At 49.7% G+C, this 16,105-nt stretch overlaps 1 protein-coding gene across 2 annotated transcripts; it reads right to left on the minus strand.

The window, feature by feature from the left end:
- Window positions 1-2,298: 2,298 nt before the first annotated feature.
- On the minus strand, window positions 2,299-10,534 carry RAPSN (receptor associated protein of the synapse). Of its 2 annotated transcripts, XM_084774357.1 has the most exons (8): window positions 9,489-10,534; window positions 8,573-8,911; window positions 6,617-6,775; window positions 5,443-5,541; window positions 5,244-5,366; window positions 4,790-4,843; window positions 3,177-3,376; window positions 2,299-2,583 (listed from the first exon to the last, which is right to left on the minus strand). In XM_084774357.1, exons 1-8 carry the CDS (start codon window positions 9,678-9,680, stop codon window positions 2,511-2,513), a joined length of 1,239 nt encoding a protein of 412 aa, XP_084630483.1. In that variant the 5' UTR covers window positions 9,681-10,534; the 3' UTR covers window positions 2,299-2,510. The 2 variants fall into 2 exon arrangements, with proteins under 2 accessions (XP_084630483.1, XP_084630484.1); XM_084774358.1 differs by lacking the exons at window positions 8,573-8,911; window positions 9,489-10,534 and adding an exon at window positions 7,705-7,987.
- Window positions 10,535-16,105: the final 5,571 nt, after the last annotated feature.

Genomic DNA, 16,105 nt, shown 5'->3' on the forward strand with positions numbered 1-16,105 from the left:
AAACAACAACAACAACAACACAGACTAGGTGGTCTAAACACTGATGTTAATTTTCTTTTAAAAATGATTTTATTTTTTACATGTATGTGCTTTTTGCCTGTTTGCACATCTAAGCCCCATGGATGTGCCATGGGAGCCAAAGGAGGGTTGGGATTCCTGGAACTGGGGTTCCAGACAGCTGTGAGCCGTCATGTGGGTCCTGGGAATTGAACCTGTGCCAGCTCATCCTCTGTATGAGCAGCCAGTGAACAGAGAAGGAATCATGTAGCCACTGGGCCATCTCTGCAGCCCCAGAGCTAGTTTTCTCACTGCTTTAGAGGCTGTCATTCCCAGCACAGGGTGCTAAAAAGTTCAGTTATTGTTGCGGTCCCTGTTCCTGACTCACCAATAGGTGAGTCCTTATTGTGTCTTCTATGAGAGATGCTCTCTTTTTTGGGGGTGGTGGTTGAGACAGGGTTTCTCTGTGTAACAGTAGACCAGGCTGGCTTCGAACTCACAGAGATCCATCTGCCTCTGCCTCCCGAGTGCTGGGATTAAAGGCGTGCACCACCACTGCCCCGCTTGGGAGATGCTCTTTATGTATCATGGAAAGATGCGGGAAGCTCTCCTGTCTCTTCTTCTCATAAGAGAATTGGTCCTCTAGGTCCCCTTAGGACCACTGCTCCTGGCGTGATCTTGAACTTCTAATCCTCCTGCCTCCTGCTCCCAAGTGCCAGGATGTGCTAGCATACTTGGTTTATGTGGTTTTGGGGATTAAATCCAGAACCTCATGCATTCCAGGCAAGCACTCTACCAACTGAGCTAGTGTCCCAGCCTTTAACTCTCTTATTCAAGGCCTCCTCTTCAAATATACTCACAGTAGGGGCTTTTCCCCATGGTCTCAAATTCACATAATACAACTGAATCCCCCATGTGGTGACTTGTAGTGAGGCCTTTGGGCGGTGGTCATCAGCCCCCTTCTAATAGAAAGTGAGTGACAGAGCCAGGCATGGTGGCACATGCCCTTAATTCCAACTCAGGACAAAAAAACAAAAAACAAAACAAAAAAACAAAAACACAAAACCCCCCACAGAGCCAGACATGGTACACACACCATTAATCCTAACATCTGGGAGGTAGAGGCACGTACATCTGAGTTTAAGGCCAGCCTGGTCTACAGAGAAAATTCCAGGACACCCAGGACTATACAAAGAAACTCTGTCTCGAAAAATCAACCAACCAACCAATACAAAACAAAACAAAACACACAGAATCATTCTGCTCCTTTCACCACAACATGGACCTTCACATTATGGGCTTCCAGCCTCCAGAACTGTCAGAAGCAAGTGTCTGCTGCTTATAAAGCTATGAATGGTATTTTGTCATATCAGCCCAATAGACAAGGTATTAACAGATAAAACTATGTGGCAGTTACCGGCCATGGTGTAATGCCAGCACTCAGGAGGCAGAGGCAGGCAGATTGCTATGCGTTCAAGGCCAGCCTGGTCTACAAAGCAAGTCCAGGACAGCCAAGGCTACACAGTGAAACCCTGTCTTTGGGGAAAAAGCAAAAACAAAAATTAAAACAAAACCAAAACTATGTGGCAGCAGCCAGGCGCAGTGGTGCACAGAGCCAGGTGGATTTCTGAGTTTAAGGACAGCCATCTCGGTCTACAAAACAAGTTCCAGGACAGCCAATGCTACACAGAGAGACCCTATCTTGAAAAAAACAAAAACAATAACAACAACAGAAAAACTGGTGAGGCAGGGGCCTGCTAGATGACTCAGCATGTAAAGACACTTGCCTCCAAGCTTGAGGATGTGAGTTTCATCCCTGGGGACTCACATGGTAAGACAGTACTGACTCCCCAAAACTGTTCCCTAACCATACATTCACACTGGCACATATGCTCCCACACATGTGCACACACACAGAACAAACAGATGTCAGTTTTAAAAACTGGTGGGGCAGAAGTTTACAATGTAGTCCACGCAAGTTTCTAACACTTCCCACATTGCTTGACTGTGGGGGCTTATTAAGTTTGGTAGTCCCTTCCCAACTGCTCACACTGGTGTGTGTGTGTGTGTGTGTGTGTGTGTGTGTGTGTGTGTGTGTGAGAGAGAGAGAGAGAGAGAGAGAGAGAGAGAGAGAGAGAGAGAGAGAGAGAGAGAGAGAGATCTCAGCAGCAGAGATCTTGTCTCCAGTTCTTGGGGTAACTTAGTTGCTAAGGGGGGTGGCTGGAGGGTCTCACACCGTGCGTGCAGTGAGGCTCGTGTCTGGGGAAGCCCACAGGAGATGGAAGGTCAGCATCACCGGCGCCAGGTACAAACATTTTATTTTTTCTGTAAAGAACAAAGTACAAAGAAGCAAGGACAGGGAGGTAGGCCCAGAGGAGTAGCGGGCAGGCCCCTGGTCCTGAGTGGGCTATGGAGGCCCTGGCAGCTACCCTAGGATTTCGCCATAGTTTCTGGCTTGATAGTGGAGAAGGAGCCAAGGGAGAGTGTGTGGAAGCCCAAGATGGCCGCTGAAGTCACACAAAGCCTGGCTTCATGGAGGAGCGGCGGCAGTTGGGGCAACTCCGAGTACCATTGTTCTGCAGGCATCTGTAGGGGCAGAAGGCTCTGTCCAGTCACCCTGTCCAGGCTTACTCTGGGCCCTGGCTTGTGTCCTCCTCCCTTCCAAGCCAGGGGGGTCACTGTCCAGTGGAAGAGAGGTCTCGCCCTGGCTCCTGCTCACTTCCTGCCTGGTCTGTACCAGCAGCTTCCAGGCTAGCGCAAAGTTGGCATCTGCTGCCACGCCAAGGCAAGCCTGGTCCTGAAGGGGCTTTTCTGAATTCACCTTGGGATGATGCTAGGAACAACCCCCTTGTGCCGGGCATGGTGGCGCACGCCTTTAATCCCAGCACTCGGGAGGCAGAGGCAGGCGGATTGCTGTGAGTTCGAGGCCAGCCTGGTCTAGTCCAGGATAGCCAAGGCTACACAGAGAGACCCTGTCTCGAAACAAAACAAAACAAAACAAAACAAAACACAACCTCCTTACGAGGCTGGAGGGAGAGTCAGTGAATAAGTAGCTGGGAAGTTGTTAGAACACACACCAAGCCCCAGGGAAGGCACCCAGGAGTTTGCCTGTAATTGTTAGTGTGATTTGGGGGGGCAGTGGGGGGAGGGCAGTCCTGCCTGCCCAGCGAAGTCCTCACCTGAGATGAAAGATGTGGGAGCAGGGCAAGGCCTGCAGCCGGCTGTTCTTCTCCCCAATGGACTCGCCGCATAGGCCGCAGTAGAGCTCGGTCTCCTCCACACACTCGTGGAACCTCACGACGTGCGTGCGCAGCTCACGCTGCAGCCCTTTGCTGCGGTAGATGCCCTCACTCAGGCAGTGCAGCTTGAGCTGGCTCAGCTAAGGCGGTGGGGATAGATCCCGTGAGGGACTAGATGAAGGGCAGGTATAGGAAGCTGTTGTTCCCACCGCGCCTCTGCCTTACTGTGGGGCCTGGGAAGAAGACCCTGCCCACCCTGAGCAGAGACTGGGTGAGAGCAGAGACAGGAAACATGGGACCCCGTGTTTTTGTTCTGAGATAGAATCTCACATACATAGCCCAGGCTGGCCTCAAACTCACTATATAGTCATGGCTGGCCTAGAACTCCTGCTCCTTCTGCCTCCTCCACTTCCCAAGTGCTGGAACTGGTGTGCCTACCATGCCTTGTTCTTTTTTCTTTTCTTTTGTTTTTTGTTTTTTGTTGTTGTTGTTGTTGTTGTGTTCGAGATAGGGTCTCTCTGTGCAGTCTTGGCTTTGTAGACCAGGCTGACCTCGGACCCACAGCAATCTGCCTGCCTCTGCCTCCCAAGTGCTGGGCTCTTTTTTATTTATTTATTTATTTTCTTCTCCTTTTTTTTTTCCCCCGAGACAGGGTTTCTCTGTATAATAGCCCTGGCTGTTCTGGAACTCTCTTTGTAGACCAGGTTGGCCTTGAACTCACTACCATGCCTGGCTTCATGCCATGTTCCTAAAGGATTCAATCGACCAAACCTGCTATGTTGACTCTACAATAACTAATTTTCTTTCTTACTTTTATTGAATACACATTTCTGATTAGCCTGATACTTGGATAAACATGAATGGCTGTCGTCCAGCCCAAAGCAAATATACTTCAACACCATAGGCTGTGCCCCAGAGCCTACAGAAATGCACACTTTCTAAAAGACTCTGGGCGACACCAAGCTTTCTCCTAGACTTTAAGAACTGGATACAGGCCGGGCGTGGTGGCGCACGCCTTTAATCCCAGCACTCAGGAGGCAGAGGCAGGAGGATCTCTGTGAGTTTGAGGCCAGCCTGGTCTACAAAGTGAGTCCAGGACAGCCAGGGCTGTTACACAGAGAAACCCTGTCTTGAAAAAGACAAAACAAAAACCAAAATGTGTACAACTGTTTTTGCTTGCTTGTACCACGTGCATGCCTAGTGCTCATTAAAAAGATGTCTGCCCCACCAAACCAAGAGGCTACCAGGAACTCAGTGATGCTCCCAGCTATGAAAAGCCCGCCAGGCCCCAGAAATAGTCTCTGGAAAGAGCTAGAGCTCCAGGGGTTTGGAGTGGCTGCAAGCACTTTCCGGAAAGTCAGAAGAGCTCAGAACTCTAGCAGGGTCTCCCGTGTCCCTAGCTGGCTTCCACTCACTACGTAGTCAGGAAGACCCTTGAACTCCAACCCTCCTGTCTCCTCCAACAGCCTGGTGGGGTTACAGGTGTGGACCACCATGGCCAGTTTTCCTGCTTTGCCTCTTTTCCCCAGCCAGGAGACATAATGATATCTGACCTTATTTCCAACCTCTTCAGCCAGATCCTGGGCTTTCTCGATGGCATCCAAAGCCTAGAAGGTGAGCAGAGGCCAGAGTTGTGGGCAGTCTGACTGCCCTGGCTCACAGCAAAGCAAAGCAAAGTGGCACCATTGCCCCGTGAGAAGGCAGCAGGAGAGACTGAGCGAGCAGGTTATATCCTGCCTTGGTTTACGCAGAACATGACTGTCTCATGGGATGCTAAGAGATAGTAAAAGGGATGTAAGAATCCCAGATTTAAATGATAGCTCTGGACCTTTCTAAGCCTTCTCTGAGTGTGGAGAATTACTGGGGATGTCTCAGCCTCATGGGAGCAGTGAGGCAGATGCTAAGTAAAGAGTGCAAACCCAGCACTGTACACCCCAGTGTTGGTTGAGTTGAGTAGCCCCAAAGTGGAAGCACCAGAGAGAGCATTAGCCACAGGCAGGGCCTCACCTTGTCAGGCACCTTCCTGGCCAGCCAGCACTTGGCCACACCTAGCAGCACGTGCACCTGCCCCAGGCGGTTTCCAATCTCTGTCATGATGCTCATAGCAGAGTCGTACCTAGGGAAGGCTGTCTGCAGAGCCAACCAAGCAGGGTTGAAATTGGGGTGTTCCAGGCCCCAGGTCCCCCCCCCATCCTGGTGATCTCACCTCTAGGTCCCCACGGCTCCGGTGGATATCAGCAAAGCAGAGCAGACAGAGTGCCTGCAGCGGCCGGTCGCCATGCTGCAGTGCGATCTTCATGGACTCCTGCAAGGGAGGCTAGTGGCTCAGACAAGATCGTGCAATCCTACTGTGGGGTGTCCTATACCCAGCGGTCCCTCAGAAGGGACAGTTAGGATCACCACATCCTCCGAACCTAATACACTTGGAACCACTAAGATCACAGTATTATCTGATGGTGGAAACTGAGGCTGGGGAGAAGTGCCTGCATCAGGGCAGGGGAAGAACAATGTGATTTGACTTGAGTGGGGGAAACTTCAACAGTGGCTCTTTCTTCCTTCTCTCTTTTTATCGTGTGTGTGTGTGTGTGTGTGTGTGTGTGTGTGTGTGTGTGTGTGATAGAAATAGAAATTGTAACCATTTGTTAAGAAAGGGTGTGGGCTAGAGCGCAAGAACAGCTCTGAGACACAAAGCCAATCCTGTCTCCCCCCTCACGCTGCCCCCCCCCCCGCCTTTTTTAAAAAAATCTTATTTTGTTGCTGTTGTTTTCTTTTGGTGCAAGAACTAGAACTTCCAATGCGGCCCACACTAGCCTCAAAGTGAGTGATCAGCCTGCTTAGCTCCTGAGTTCTGGGGTTACAGGGAGTTAACACTGTATTTATCTCAGGGTTTTTTGTTTGTTTGTTTGTTTGTTTGTTTTGTTTTGTTTTTAAAGACAGAGGCACATGTAGCCCAGCCAGGCTTTGAACTAACTTATGTAGCTGAGGGTGGCCTTGAACTTTTGATGCTGCCTCCACCTTCCAAGCGTTGGGATCACAGGCATGCATCACTAAGCTGGGCTTTATGTAGGGCTATGGGCCGAAGCCAGGGCTTTGTGCATGTGAGGCAAGCACTCTATGAACTGAGCTACATCCTCAGTCCTTATGTTTTATTTTTCAAAGTGGCCCACAGAGGCTCCTGGGGACAGGGAAGCTCCCTGCCCTGAAGATGGGTTGAAGAGAAAAAGGTCTGGGGCAGAGTTGATGCTAGAAATACACTCCTCGGGTGCTCATTAGCAAGACTTTGGGGGATTCTATGGGCTGTTCTAGAAAATAGGGGGCCCTGTGTCCTCGGTCTGAGATCCTCTCCCCCCTCACCACCCTCGTGCTCCCAGCTGCCCCACCTCACAACATTCCATGGCGCTGCCCAGGTGGCCCAGCAGGCGGTAGGCCACAGCCATGTGGTACTGGCTCATGGCCCGATACTTGAGGCTCCAGCCTCTGCCATAGTCGTTGACAAGTTCTGCAGCCTTGCAGGGAAAGAACAGGGCTTTCTCATAGTCCTGCAGGGGACACAGAAAGGGAGGGGGGCACACTGAGTGGTAGGAACTGGCCCAAACCCAGGGTCCCAGGCCTGGGTTCTTTGATAGCTAGGGAGCCCCAATATTTTTGTTGTCGTTTTGGTGGGGTTTTGTTGTTGTTGTTTATTTTATGTTTTTTTGTTTTTGTTTCGTATTTTCTATGTTGCTAAGGCTAGCTGCAAACTGGCAGTCCTCCTGCCTTTGCCTCCTGAGTACTGAGATCACAGATATGCACCAGCACGGTCACGGTCAGGCCACTGATTTTGGCCTCCAGCAGTAAACATGATCCAGGTAGAAAAGGAAGCCAGTGCACAGGTATGGTCTCTTGGGATTGCTGCTCTAAACCAATAATCTAACACAGTTATGTTTCGAGACAGGGTCTCTCTGTGCAGCCTTGGCTGTCCTGGACTTGCTTTGTAGACCAGGCTGGCCTCGAACTCACAGCCATCTGCCTGCCTCTGCCTCCCAGGTGCTGAGATTAAAGGTGTGCGCCACCACACATGGCTCCTAACACAGTTCTTAGACTTAGTTAATTCATAATAAATATTTGTTCATTGAGTGAAAAGGCAAAGACACAGCTGGCTTTTCCTCTCGTACAGTTCCAGATGGGCTTCTTGGCTTCAGAACTCCACAGGGCAGGGGCTGTGTTTCCAGGAGCAGCTGCCCCTCGGGGCTCAGAGACAGAGTTCCACCACCATAGGCACCAAAGAAATCAGAATTGGCTTGGCAAGGCCAGAAAATCCTCCTCGAGAGCTTCCCCTTCAAACTCACAAGAGCAGTTCACACACAAGCGATGGCCCTCTTCTCTGCATCAGGGAAGCAGGAGCTGAGGCAGACCCGTGGCCACTGTCTGCCACATCTTCTACCAAACCTGGGGGCTCTTAACCACTGATGCATCTCTCTAGACCCACCTCACGTTAGACAAATGAATCTTTAAATCTCAGCTGTGAGTCCTATTCTTCCTCATGTATACACAGACCTCTTAGGGTTCAGAGAAGAGAAGCAACATGCTCATGGCTACACAGAGAACACGGGGCTTCCCTGTCTCCTAGGTCGTCTGGGAGATGGAATCCTGGCTCTACCTTCCCTGGAGTCTTGCTTTCTCATTCACCACACCCCTATCTAAAAGGAAGGCTGAGGGGTAGCACCCATCGTGGTGTGTGGTTCCTAAGAGGCTCTCAGAGCTTTCTCATGCTGGATCTAGAGGAAGCAGGTGTGGCCTCTACAGACCACACCACGGAAATGCTCCCTGATCAACCCTGCATCTCTCGTGACGTGGTCCATCCAGATGAATGTGGCTGAGGTTGACTAGGTCACAGGCATTCCAAATCTATGCCGCCTGGGGGGGCCATTTGCAGGATGGGCGAGTCTGATGCTTCTACTCTCTGACTGGCTAAGGCTGTTGGCATTCTCCCAAAAGAACTTTTGGCCAAGACAGGCAGTGGTAGCGCACACCTTTAGTCCCAGCACCTGGGAGGCAGAGGCAGGCGGATTGCTGTGAGCTTGAGGCCAGCCTGGTCTACAAAGCGAGTCCAGGACAGCCAAGGCTAATACAGAGAGACCCTGTCTCGAGAAACCAAAAAAACAAAACAAAGCAAAGCAAAGCAAAACAATACAGAACAAACAAAAACGGAAAACCCCAAAAACTTTTGGCCAGAAGAAGTCCAGGAATATTTAGCATAAATAAAAAGTGAGAACCGCCCGTGGCAAAAGACACTCTCAGGGAGCCCTGAAGCTCCCATGGTCTTGTTCTCTCCTCCCCCCAGGGCCCAGACCTACCTTGACCTGGGCATAGAAGTTACCCAGGCTGCAGCAGACCCGGCACTCCAGCATGGTGTCATCGTTATTGTGGGCATAGCGCAGGGCCTTCTCAAAGCTCTCTAGGGCCTTCTGGAAGAGGCTGAGGCCCAGGAACGCATTGCCCATGCTCAGGCTGACCTGGCCTCCAAGCTGGGCACCAGCCCTGGTGCCAGGCAGGCCGAGGCACGTCTTGCAGTAGGAGATGGTTTTGTGGAACTCACACAGCTTCTCGTTACTGCGTGCCAGGTTGAGGTAGCTTTCAAGCAGGAAGTCAGCATCCTCTAGCTCCCGAGCAGTGTCAATCTGGACCACAGCAAACTGACCCCCGGGGTAGTAAGTCGACACTCAGCCAAGGCTCAACCTGTACCCCTGGCTGCCACACCCAGCCCAAGCTCCTAGCCAGAACAGCAGACCCTCAAAGCTCAGACTTAGCTTCCACCACCTCAGATCCATCCTCCCAGGCTCCAGCCGCAGCACAGAAGCTTTAACCCGAGCTCAGGGTAAACACCACCCTTTCACCCCCAGGGCTCAGATCTGGAGTCTGTACCCACTGACCAGCTTCACCCTCAAACTTGGAGCCTGTACCTCCAGGTAGCAACTGCAGACTAAAACCTAGGCTAGGAGGTCTGGTTTTCAGATCCTTAGACTACGGCTCCTGATGCCTGAGGGAGAATCTCAGTCTCAGAGGCTCTGATACGAGCACTGAAGGCCACAGGCCTGAATCTGATTCCATGCAGATTCAGAACCTCAGATCCAGCCACTGGCCTGTGAGAAGACACAGAGGATTCTCAGAAAGCTACAAGGGGGCCTGACGGTTGGGAGCCACACAGCCCTGTTCCCAGCCCTTTCACAGCACCCAGGCCCGCCCCCCGGCACCCTGGAAGGGCACATCTACCTTCAGCATCTCTTTGTAGCGGCCCATCTCTGAGTGAGCTGTTACCAGACAGCCTAGCACCCGGAAGCGGCCCACGAGGTCAGAGCCTTTCTCCAGCACCTTCATCCACACCTGCAGTGCCTTCTCTGTCTGGTTGGACTGGTACAGCTGCAGTCCTTTTTCGATCTGTTGCTTTGTCTGGTCCTGCCCCATGCTCCCACAGCCTGGCCACTCAGGGAAAGACTGTGGATGGCTAAGTCTCTAGACTCTCATGGTGTTGGACCCACAGTGCCGGCTGCCCACAGATCTCTGGTAAGGAAAAGGAACACCGTGAAGGAGCTGAGCAGGGCGCCACCCTGGGAACAAGGCTGGTTTAGCCCCTGTCTGCAGCTGTCCCTGCCAGTTGGGGCCACGTGGCTTCTGAGGAATGTCAGCAGCAAGGTCACGAGGGTGTCTGCTGCATCCACTCAAAGTTGAAAGGTGGCTCCTCTAGGGATACAGGCATTCTGGCACTTGGGACCCTGTCTGGGTGCTCCTTTGGTAGTTCTGACACCGGCCTTGATGCCCCTGACAGGTTAAGCTCTCCTGAAGCCTTGCCAAAGGCTGTCTGCCAGGATGTAGGCAAGCCTCAGGACAGCAGGAAAGCAGCAGGCAGGGCGTATTCTTTTTTTTTTTTTTTCTTTCTTTCTTTCGTTCTGGCGGGGTATTGTTGTTTTGTTTTTGTGTTTTGGAGACAGAGTTTCTCTGTGTAGTACTGGACTCCCTTTGTAGACCAGGCTGGCCTCAAACTCACAGCAATCTGCCTGCCCCTGTCTCCCCGAGTCTTTGTACTAGAGGCTTGTGTCACCATGCCTGGCTGTTGATGTTTTTGAGACAGGGTTTCTCTGTGTAGCCCTGGCTGTCCTGGAACTTGCTTTGTAAGCCAAGCTGGCCTCAAATCCTGTCTGCCTTTGCCTTCCAAGGGCCGGGACTAAAAGCAGGAGCCACCACACCTGGCTAATGGAACACCTTTTTTTTTTTAAAAGCCCTCTCCCCAAGACAGGGTTTCTCTGTGCAGTCCTCCCTGTCCTGTAACTCAGTCTGTGTACACCAGGATGTCCTTGACCTCAGAGCTCAGCCTGTCTCAGCCTCCTAAGTGCTGGGATTAAAGGCGAATGCCACCACAGCCCAGTTTCACCTCTGCTTTTCTTCCCAATTCCTCCCCCACTTTATTCTTACAATTTGCCCATCACTTAAGACACTTACCCTGGGCACATGTCCACACTGTTTCTAACCTTACCTTAGACAGTTCGTGAAGAGGCCTGGTTTCCTCCTAACTCCCTAAGGATGTCATGCCAGCTCTCTGGGCCTGCTTCCTTAACTCTCACACCACACACACTGCATAGTACAGTGGGGGCCAGCCTGGCTCTGCTTGCGGTATTTTTGTATTAGCTGTGCGAGCACAGAGAATCTGGGCAAACTATTGGACCTGAGGAAGAAGGGTTAACTACGTCAGGACTGTCACAGAACTTGAGGTCTTGCTGGTTGACAAGGACTTAGAACAGTGTCTAGTGTGAAGGAAATACTGTGTTAGTGAGAAAAGATGATACTACCTATGGCAAAATGATGACCACGGGCCACAGTTTGGTCCCAATTCCAGAGGCTGATGAGATGGCTCAGCCGGTAACGGCATTTGCTGCCAAACGTAACAACCTGAGTTCAATCCCTGGGATCCACGTGATAGGACAGAACTGACTCCCACAAGTTGACCTCTGACTTCCATATGAAGTGTGCATTACACACACACACACACACACACACACACGGAGTAGATAATTTAAATATTAGTCTCACTAGAGCTTGTACAATTGAGAGAAATTTTGAGAAGGTCCCTGTCAACCTCACTAGCTTGACTCATCCATGCTTCTCTAGAAGTCAGGGCCACTTCTGGCTCCAGGGCAAAGTTCATCCTGTTAGAGGAATTAATTCGGTGGATTTCTAGCATATTCTCAGGCTTGTGCACTGGCTGCCACTACTTTCAGAAGTTTGTGCCCATTCACTTCAGTTAGCAGTTCCCCTCAGTCTTCCCTGGGTATGGCTGAACTGTCTCTCATCCTAGATCCTAGTCCTAACGTCCAGAGCCTTAGAATGCAGCTTTATGTGGAAATAATGTCTTTAAAGAGTTAATTAAGGTAGAATATAATTCAGCTCCAAGAGATCTGACACCCTCACACATGCAGGCAAAACATCAATGTACATAAAATAAAAACAATTCTTTTTTCGAGACAGGGTTTCTCTGTGTAGTCTCGGCTGTCCTAAACTCACTTTGTAGACCAAGCTGGCCTTGAACTCATAGCGATCCACCTACCTCTGCCTCCTGAGTGCTGGGATTAAAGGTGTGTGCCATCATGCCTGGCTGGCTGTTTTTTTTTAAAAGTGTATTTATCTGGGTGTGGTGGTACACAATTTTAATGCTAGCACTTGGGGGGCAGAGACAGGTCTACAAAGCAAGTTTCAGGCCATCCAGGGCTCTCTAAATACTGAAATCCTGTCTCAAAAATGTGAGGCAGGCAGTGGTGGTGCCTGCCTTTAATCCCAGCCCTTGGGAATCAGAGGCAGGCGAATTTGTATGAGCTTGAGGCCAGCTTGGTCTACAGAACAAGTTCCAGGACAGCCAGCGCTCTACAGAGAAACCCTGTCTCAAAAAATCAAGCGTGCATGTGGGTGGGGTGTGTGTGTGTGTGTGTGTGTGTGTGTGTGTGTGTGTGTGTGTGTGTGTGTGCATGCGTGTGCGTGTGCGCGCGCGCACAGGAGCCTATAGAGGTCAGAAGAGGATATTAGATCCTCAGAAAGGAGTTATGGACAGCTGTGAACTTCCATGTGGGTACAGGGAATTGAACCTAGGTCATCTGGACGACCAGCCCCAGGAACTGTTTCTTTGGTGTCCACCCAAGTTTACCCTAATTAACCAGTGATTTTCCTGGTACTTACAGAAGCATTGGGTGATTAAGGCAGCTCCATCACTAAGACACCCACTCAACATAGGGATGACTCCCAGAAGCTGCAGGCAACCCCACTGAAGGGTTCCCCTCCCTCACCAGTAATTAGATGATTATATAACGTTTGAGTGGGACACCTACAGTTGAAACTTAGTTTTGAGTTCTAACAACCTTTTTTTGCCCCCAAGACAGGGTTTCTCTGTGCAGCCTTGGCTGTCTTAGGTGAGTTCTAACATCCTTATGCAGTCCTCACAAGGGACATTTGTTTTCCTGGGGAGATGTAAACCTACATGGGGAGATGGAACTCTACACGGCGCACCAGTTACTGACCACAGAAGGGGTTTCACCTGTCTAGCTCAAGTGAACGAATAACCTCATTACAGCTACTTATAGGAGCAGGGTGTCCCAAAGGCAGCCTTATGCCTGGAAAGCCCACCCCAGCATCAGTGAGGAATTCCACATTCCTGGAGCCTCCTCCAAGCTTAGTCTGCTCCACCAAGTCTCCTCATTCCCAGCACCCACTCACAGATTATATAGCTTGCACTTTCCTTGGCATCGTGAGTGCTAAGTCTCTTCCCAGAGAATGTCTCAATGTGGAGGAAAAAGCTTCATAATCCTGGAGTGGGCCTTAACACCTATTAGGGTAAGCAATTAGGACTCAAGACACAGGAAGATCATGTGATTCTGAGTATGTGGTGTACACCGATAGTCCCAATACTTGGAAAGGAGTGGCAGGAGGATCATCAGTTCAAGGCCACCTTCAGGTACAAAAGAGTTTAAGGCCAAAGTACGCTACAGGAGACTGTCTCAAAACAAGAGCCAGTCATGGTGGTGCACGCCTTTAATCTCAGCACTTGGGAGGCAGAGGCAGGGGTTATCTCTGTGAGTTTGAGGCCAGGATGGTCTACAAAGTGAGCCCAGGACACACAAAACAGATGACCTCAGGTAAGCCAACTCTTTACAGGGTTTCTCTGTGTAATAGCACTAGCTGTCCTGGAACTCTTTTTGTAGACCAGGCTGGCCTCAAACTCACAGGGGTCCGCCTGCCTCTGCCTCCTGAGTGCTGGAATTAAAGGCATGCACCACCACACCCGGCACGCGAGGCCAATTCTTGAACATCTTGAATTTATAGCTTCTGAAACTGCGTGACCATGGGTTTACCAACTTGGGATGCGTGGATCATGTACTGGCTCAGGCATGGCCTTTATTGACTGGCTTCGTCAGCATATCACCTTAGGAGGATATCAACAGTTACAAAATAGAGTCATTCCTCTTACTGTGTATTATTTTTATGTGTATGCAGGGAGGGGTATGTACCCAGGGAACGCAGGTATCTGTGGGGGCGGCAGGTGGTGAGTGCCCCTGGAGCTGGGGTTTATAGGCAGTCCTGAGCTGTCCTATGAGCACGGTTCTCTTCAAGAGCAGTACACGTCACGTATTTGGGTACTCACTGTGAAGACAATGCTGGCTTCAGAGAGCCACTTGCCATGGCTGGCAGTAATATAGGCAATTACGAGCTGAAGCATCTCTCCACATCAACTTTTGTTTTCTTTTTAGGGTCAGTGTGGTGGCTATTTTTGTCAACTTGCCACAACCTAGAATTTTCTATACTGGTAAAGGGAACACCCTGGCGTCTATCTTCCCACCTTTTTAGGTGCTGGGAGGACTGGAGCTGCTGCAATCAGCCCTGACAAAGACTGGATGGTGATTTTTAGTCCCTTCTTTTCTTTTTGAGACATTATCTCATGTAGCCCAGAATGGCCTCAACTTGCCATGGAGCCAAGAATGAACTTGTACTTCTGACCTTTGGGCCTCTACTACTTAGGGTGTTAAGATTATAGGCAAGTACCATCACAGATAGTTTCTGCATTGCTTGGAACCCAACCTAGGCAAGTTCTTTACTAACTGGGCCACATCCCTAGCCCATTTTCTTTTTCTTTTTATTATTTTAAAAGATTTATTTACTTAGTGTATATGAGTTCTCTATCTACATGTACACCGGTATGCCAGAAGAGGGCATCAGATCTCATTATAGATAGTTTCGAGCCACCATGTGGCTGCTGGGAATTGAACTCAGGAAGAGCTGAGCCATCTCCCCAGCCACCCTAGCCTGTTTTCTTGAGAGCCGGTTTCTTCATGTAGCTCAAGGGGTCTATGAACAATGTGATTCTCCTACCTTGGCCTCCTATGTCCTCGAATTATGGAGGCGTTTTCTTTTCTTTTTATCCTTATGTTTCAAAATGTTTAATTACTAGATTAATTTTTATGTGTTTTGGCTGCATCTATGTCTGTGTACCACTCAAATGCTTAATGCCATTGGAGGTTGGATGAGGGTGACTTGCAACTGCAGTTATAGATGGTTGTGAATACCACGTGGATGGTGGGAATCTCTGCAGGAGCAAAACCTGCTCATAGCTATTAAGCTCTCTCTCTCTCCATATCCCAGAGGGATTTGCTTTAAAGTGAACAGCCATCTGGAACAGCCTTAGGACTAACTGTAATAATGTGGCCTGTGGCGGTTTAAATGAGAAGGGTCCCCACAGGTTCATGTATTTGAATGCTTGGTCCCTAGTTGGCGGAACTGTTTTGGAAGGCTGGCAGAGGCCTTGTTGGAGAACGTGTGTGTAAGCTTACAGGTTTCACAGGTCCACAGCAGGCCCAGGCTCTCGCTCTCAGCTACTACTCCAGCACCGTGCCTGCTGGCCTTCCCACCAGCACGATTATGGACTCAGTAAGCAAACCCGCAATTACACAATTTCTTTTATAAATTGCCTTGGTTATGCTTATGCTCATGACAGCAATAGAATAGTAAGTGAGACACTGGTGTTAATCTAACAGCAGCATGTCAAATGTAGTTTTTCAATACTTGAAATGTTAAAACAACTGAAAAACCAATATTACTTAAAAAATATCTTATCAGCTGGGTGTGGTGGCACACACCTTTAATCCCAGCACTTGGGAGGCAGAGGCAGAAGCAGGCAGACAGATCTCTGTGAGTTTGGTCTACAAAGCGAGTCTAAGACAGCCAAGGCTACACAGAGAAACCCTGTTTTGAAAAAAACAAAAACAAAAACGAGACAGTTAAAAAAAAATCTGGGGCTAAGAAGATGTTTTAGCAGGTAACAAAACAAAACAAAACAACCTAGCTGTTCATGCAGAGAACATAGGTTCAGTTCCTGGTACACACTTGGAGGCTCACCAACTTTAATTCCAGTTCCTGGGGGCTCCAACCCTCTCTTCTGAGCTTCCATGGCACTAAGCACACACACAGGAACACGGACATTCATGCATACAAAAAAATACATAATTTTTTTGTTGCTTTTAAAAACAAGGTTTCTCTGTACTAGCTTTGTAGACCAGGATGGCCTTGAACTCAAGAGATCTGCCTGCTTCTGCCTCCTGAGTGCTGGGATTACAGATGTGTGCCACCGCGCCAAGTCTTAATTTTTTAAATGATTAAAAAAATTATGTAGATTGTTATTCCATCTGCGTGCGTGCGTGCGTGTGTGTGTGTGTGTGTGTGTGTGTGTGTGTGTGTTCCCTGGACTGGATATACAGACAATTGTGAACTGAAATGTAGGTGCTGGCAGTCAAACCTGGGTCTTTTGGAAGAGTAGCCAGTGCTCTTAAACACTGAATTCTCTCCAACTCATAATTTTT

The sequence above is a fragment of the Acomys minous genome, assembly GCF_964271855.1.
Source record: "Acomys minous genome assembly, chromosome: 3".
In the NCBI taxonomy this organism is placed as follows: domain Eukaryota; kingdom Metazoa; phylum Chordata; class Mammalia; order Rodentia; family Muridae; genus Acomys; species Acomys minous.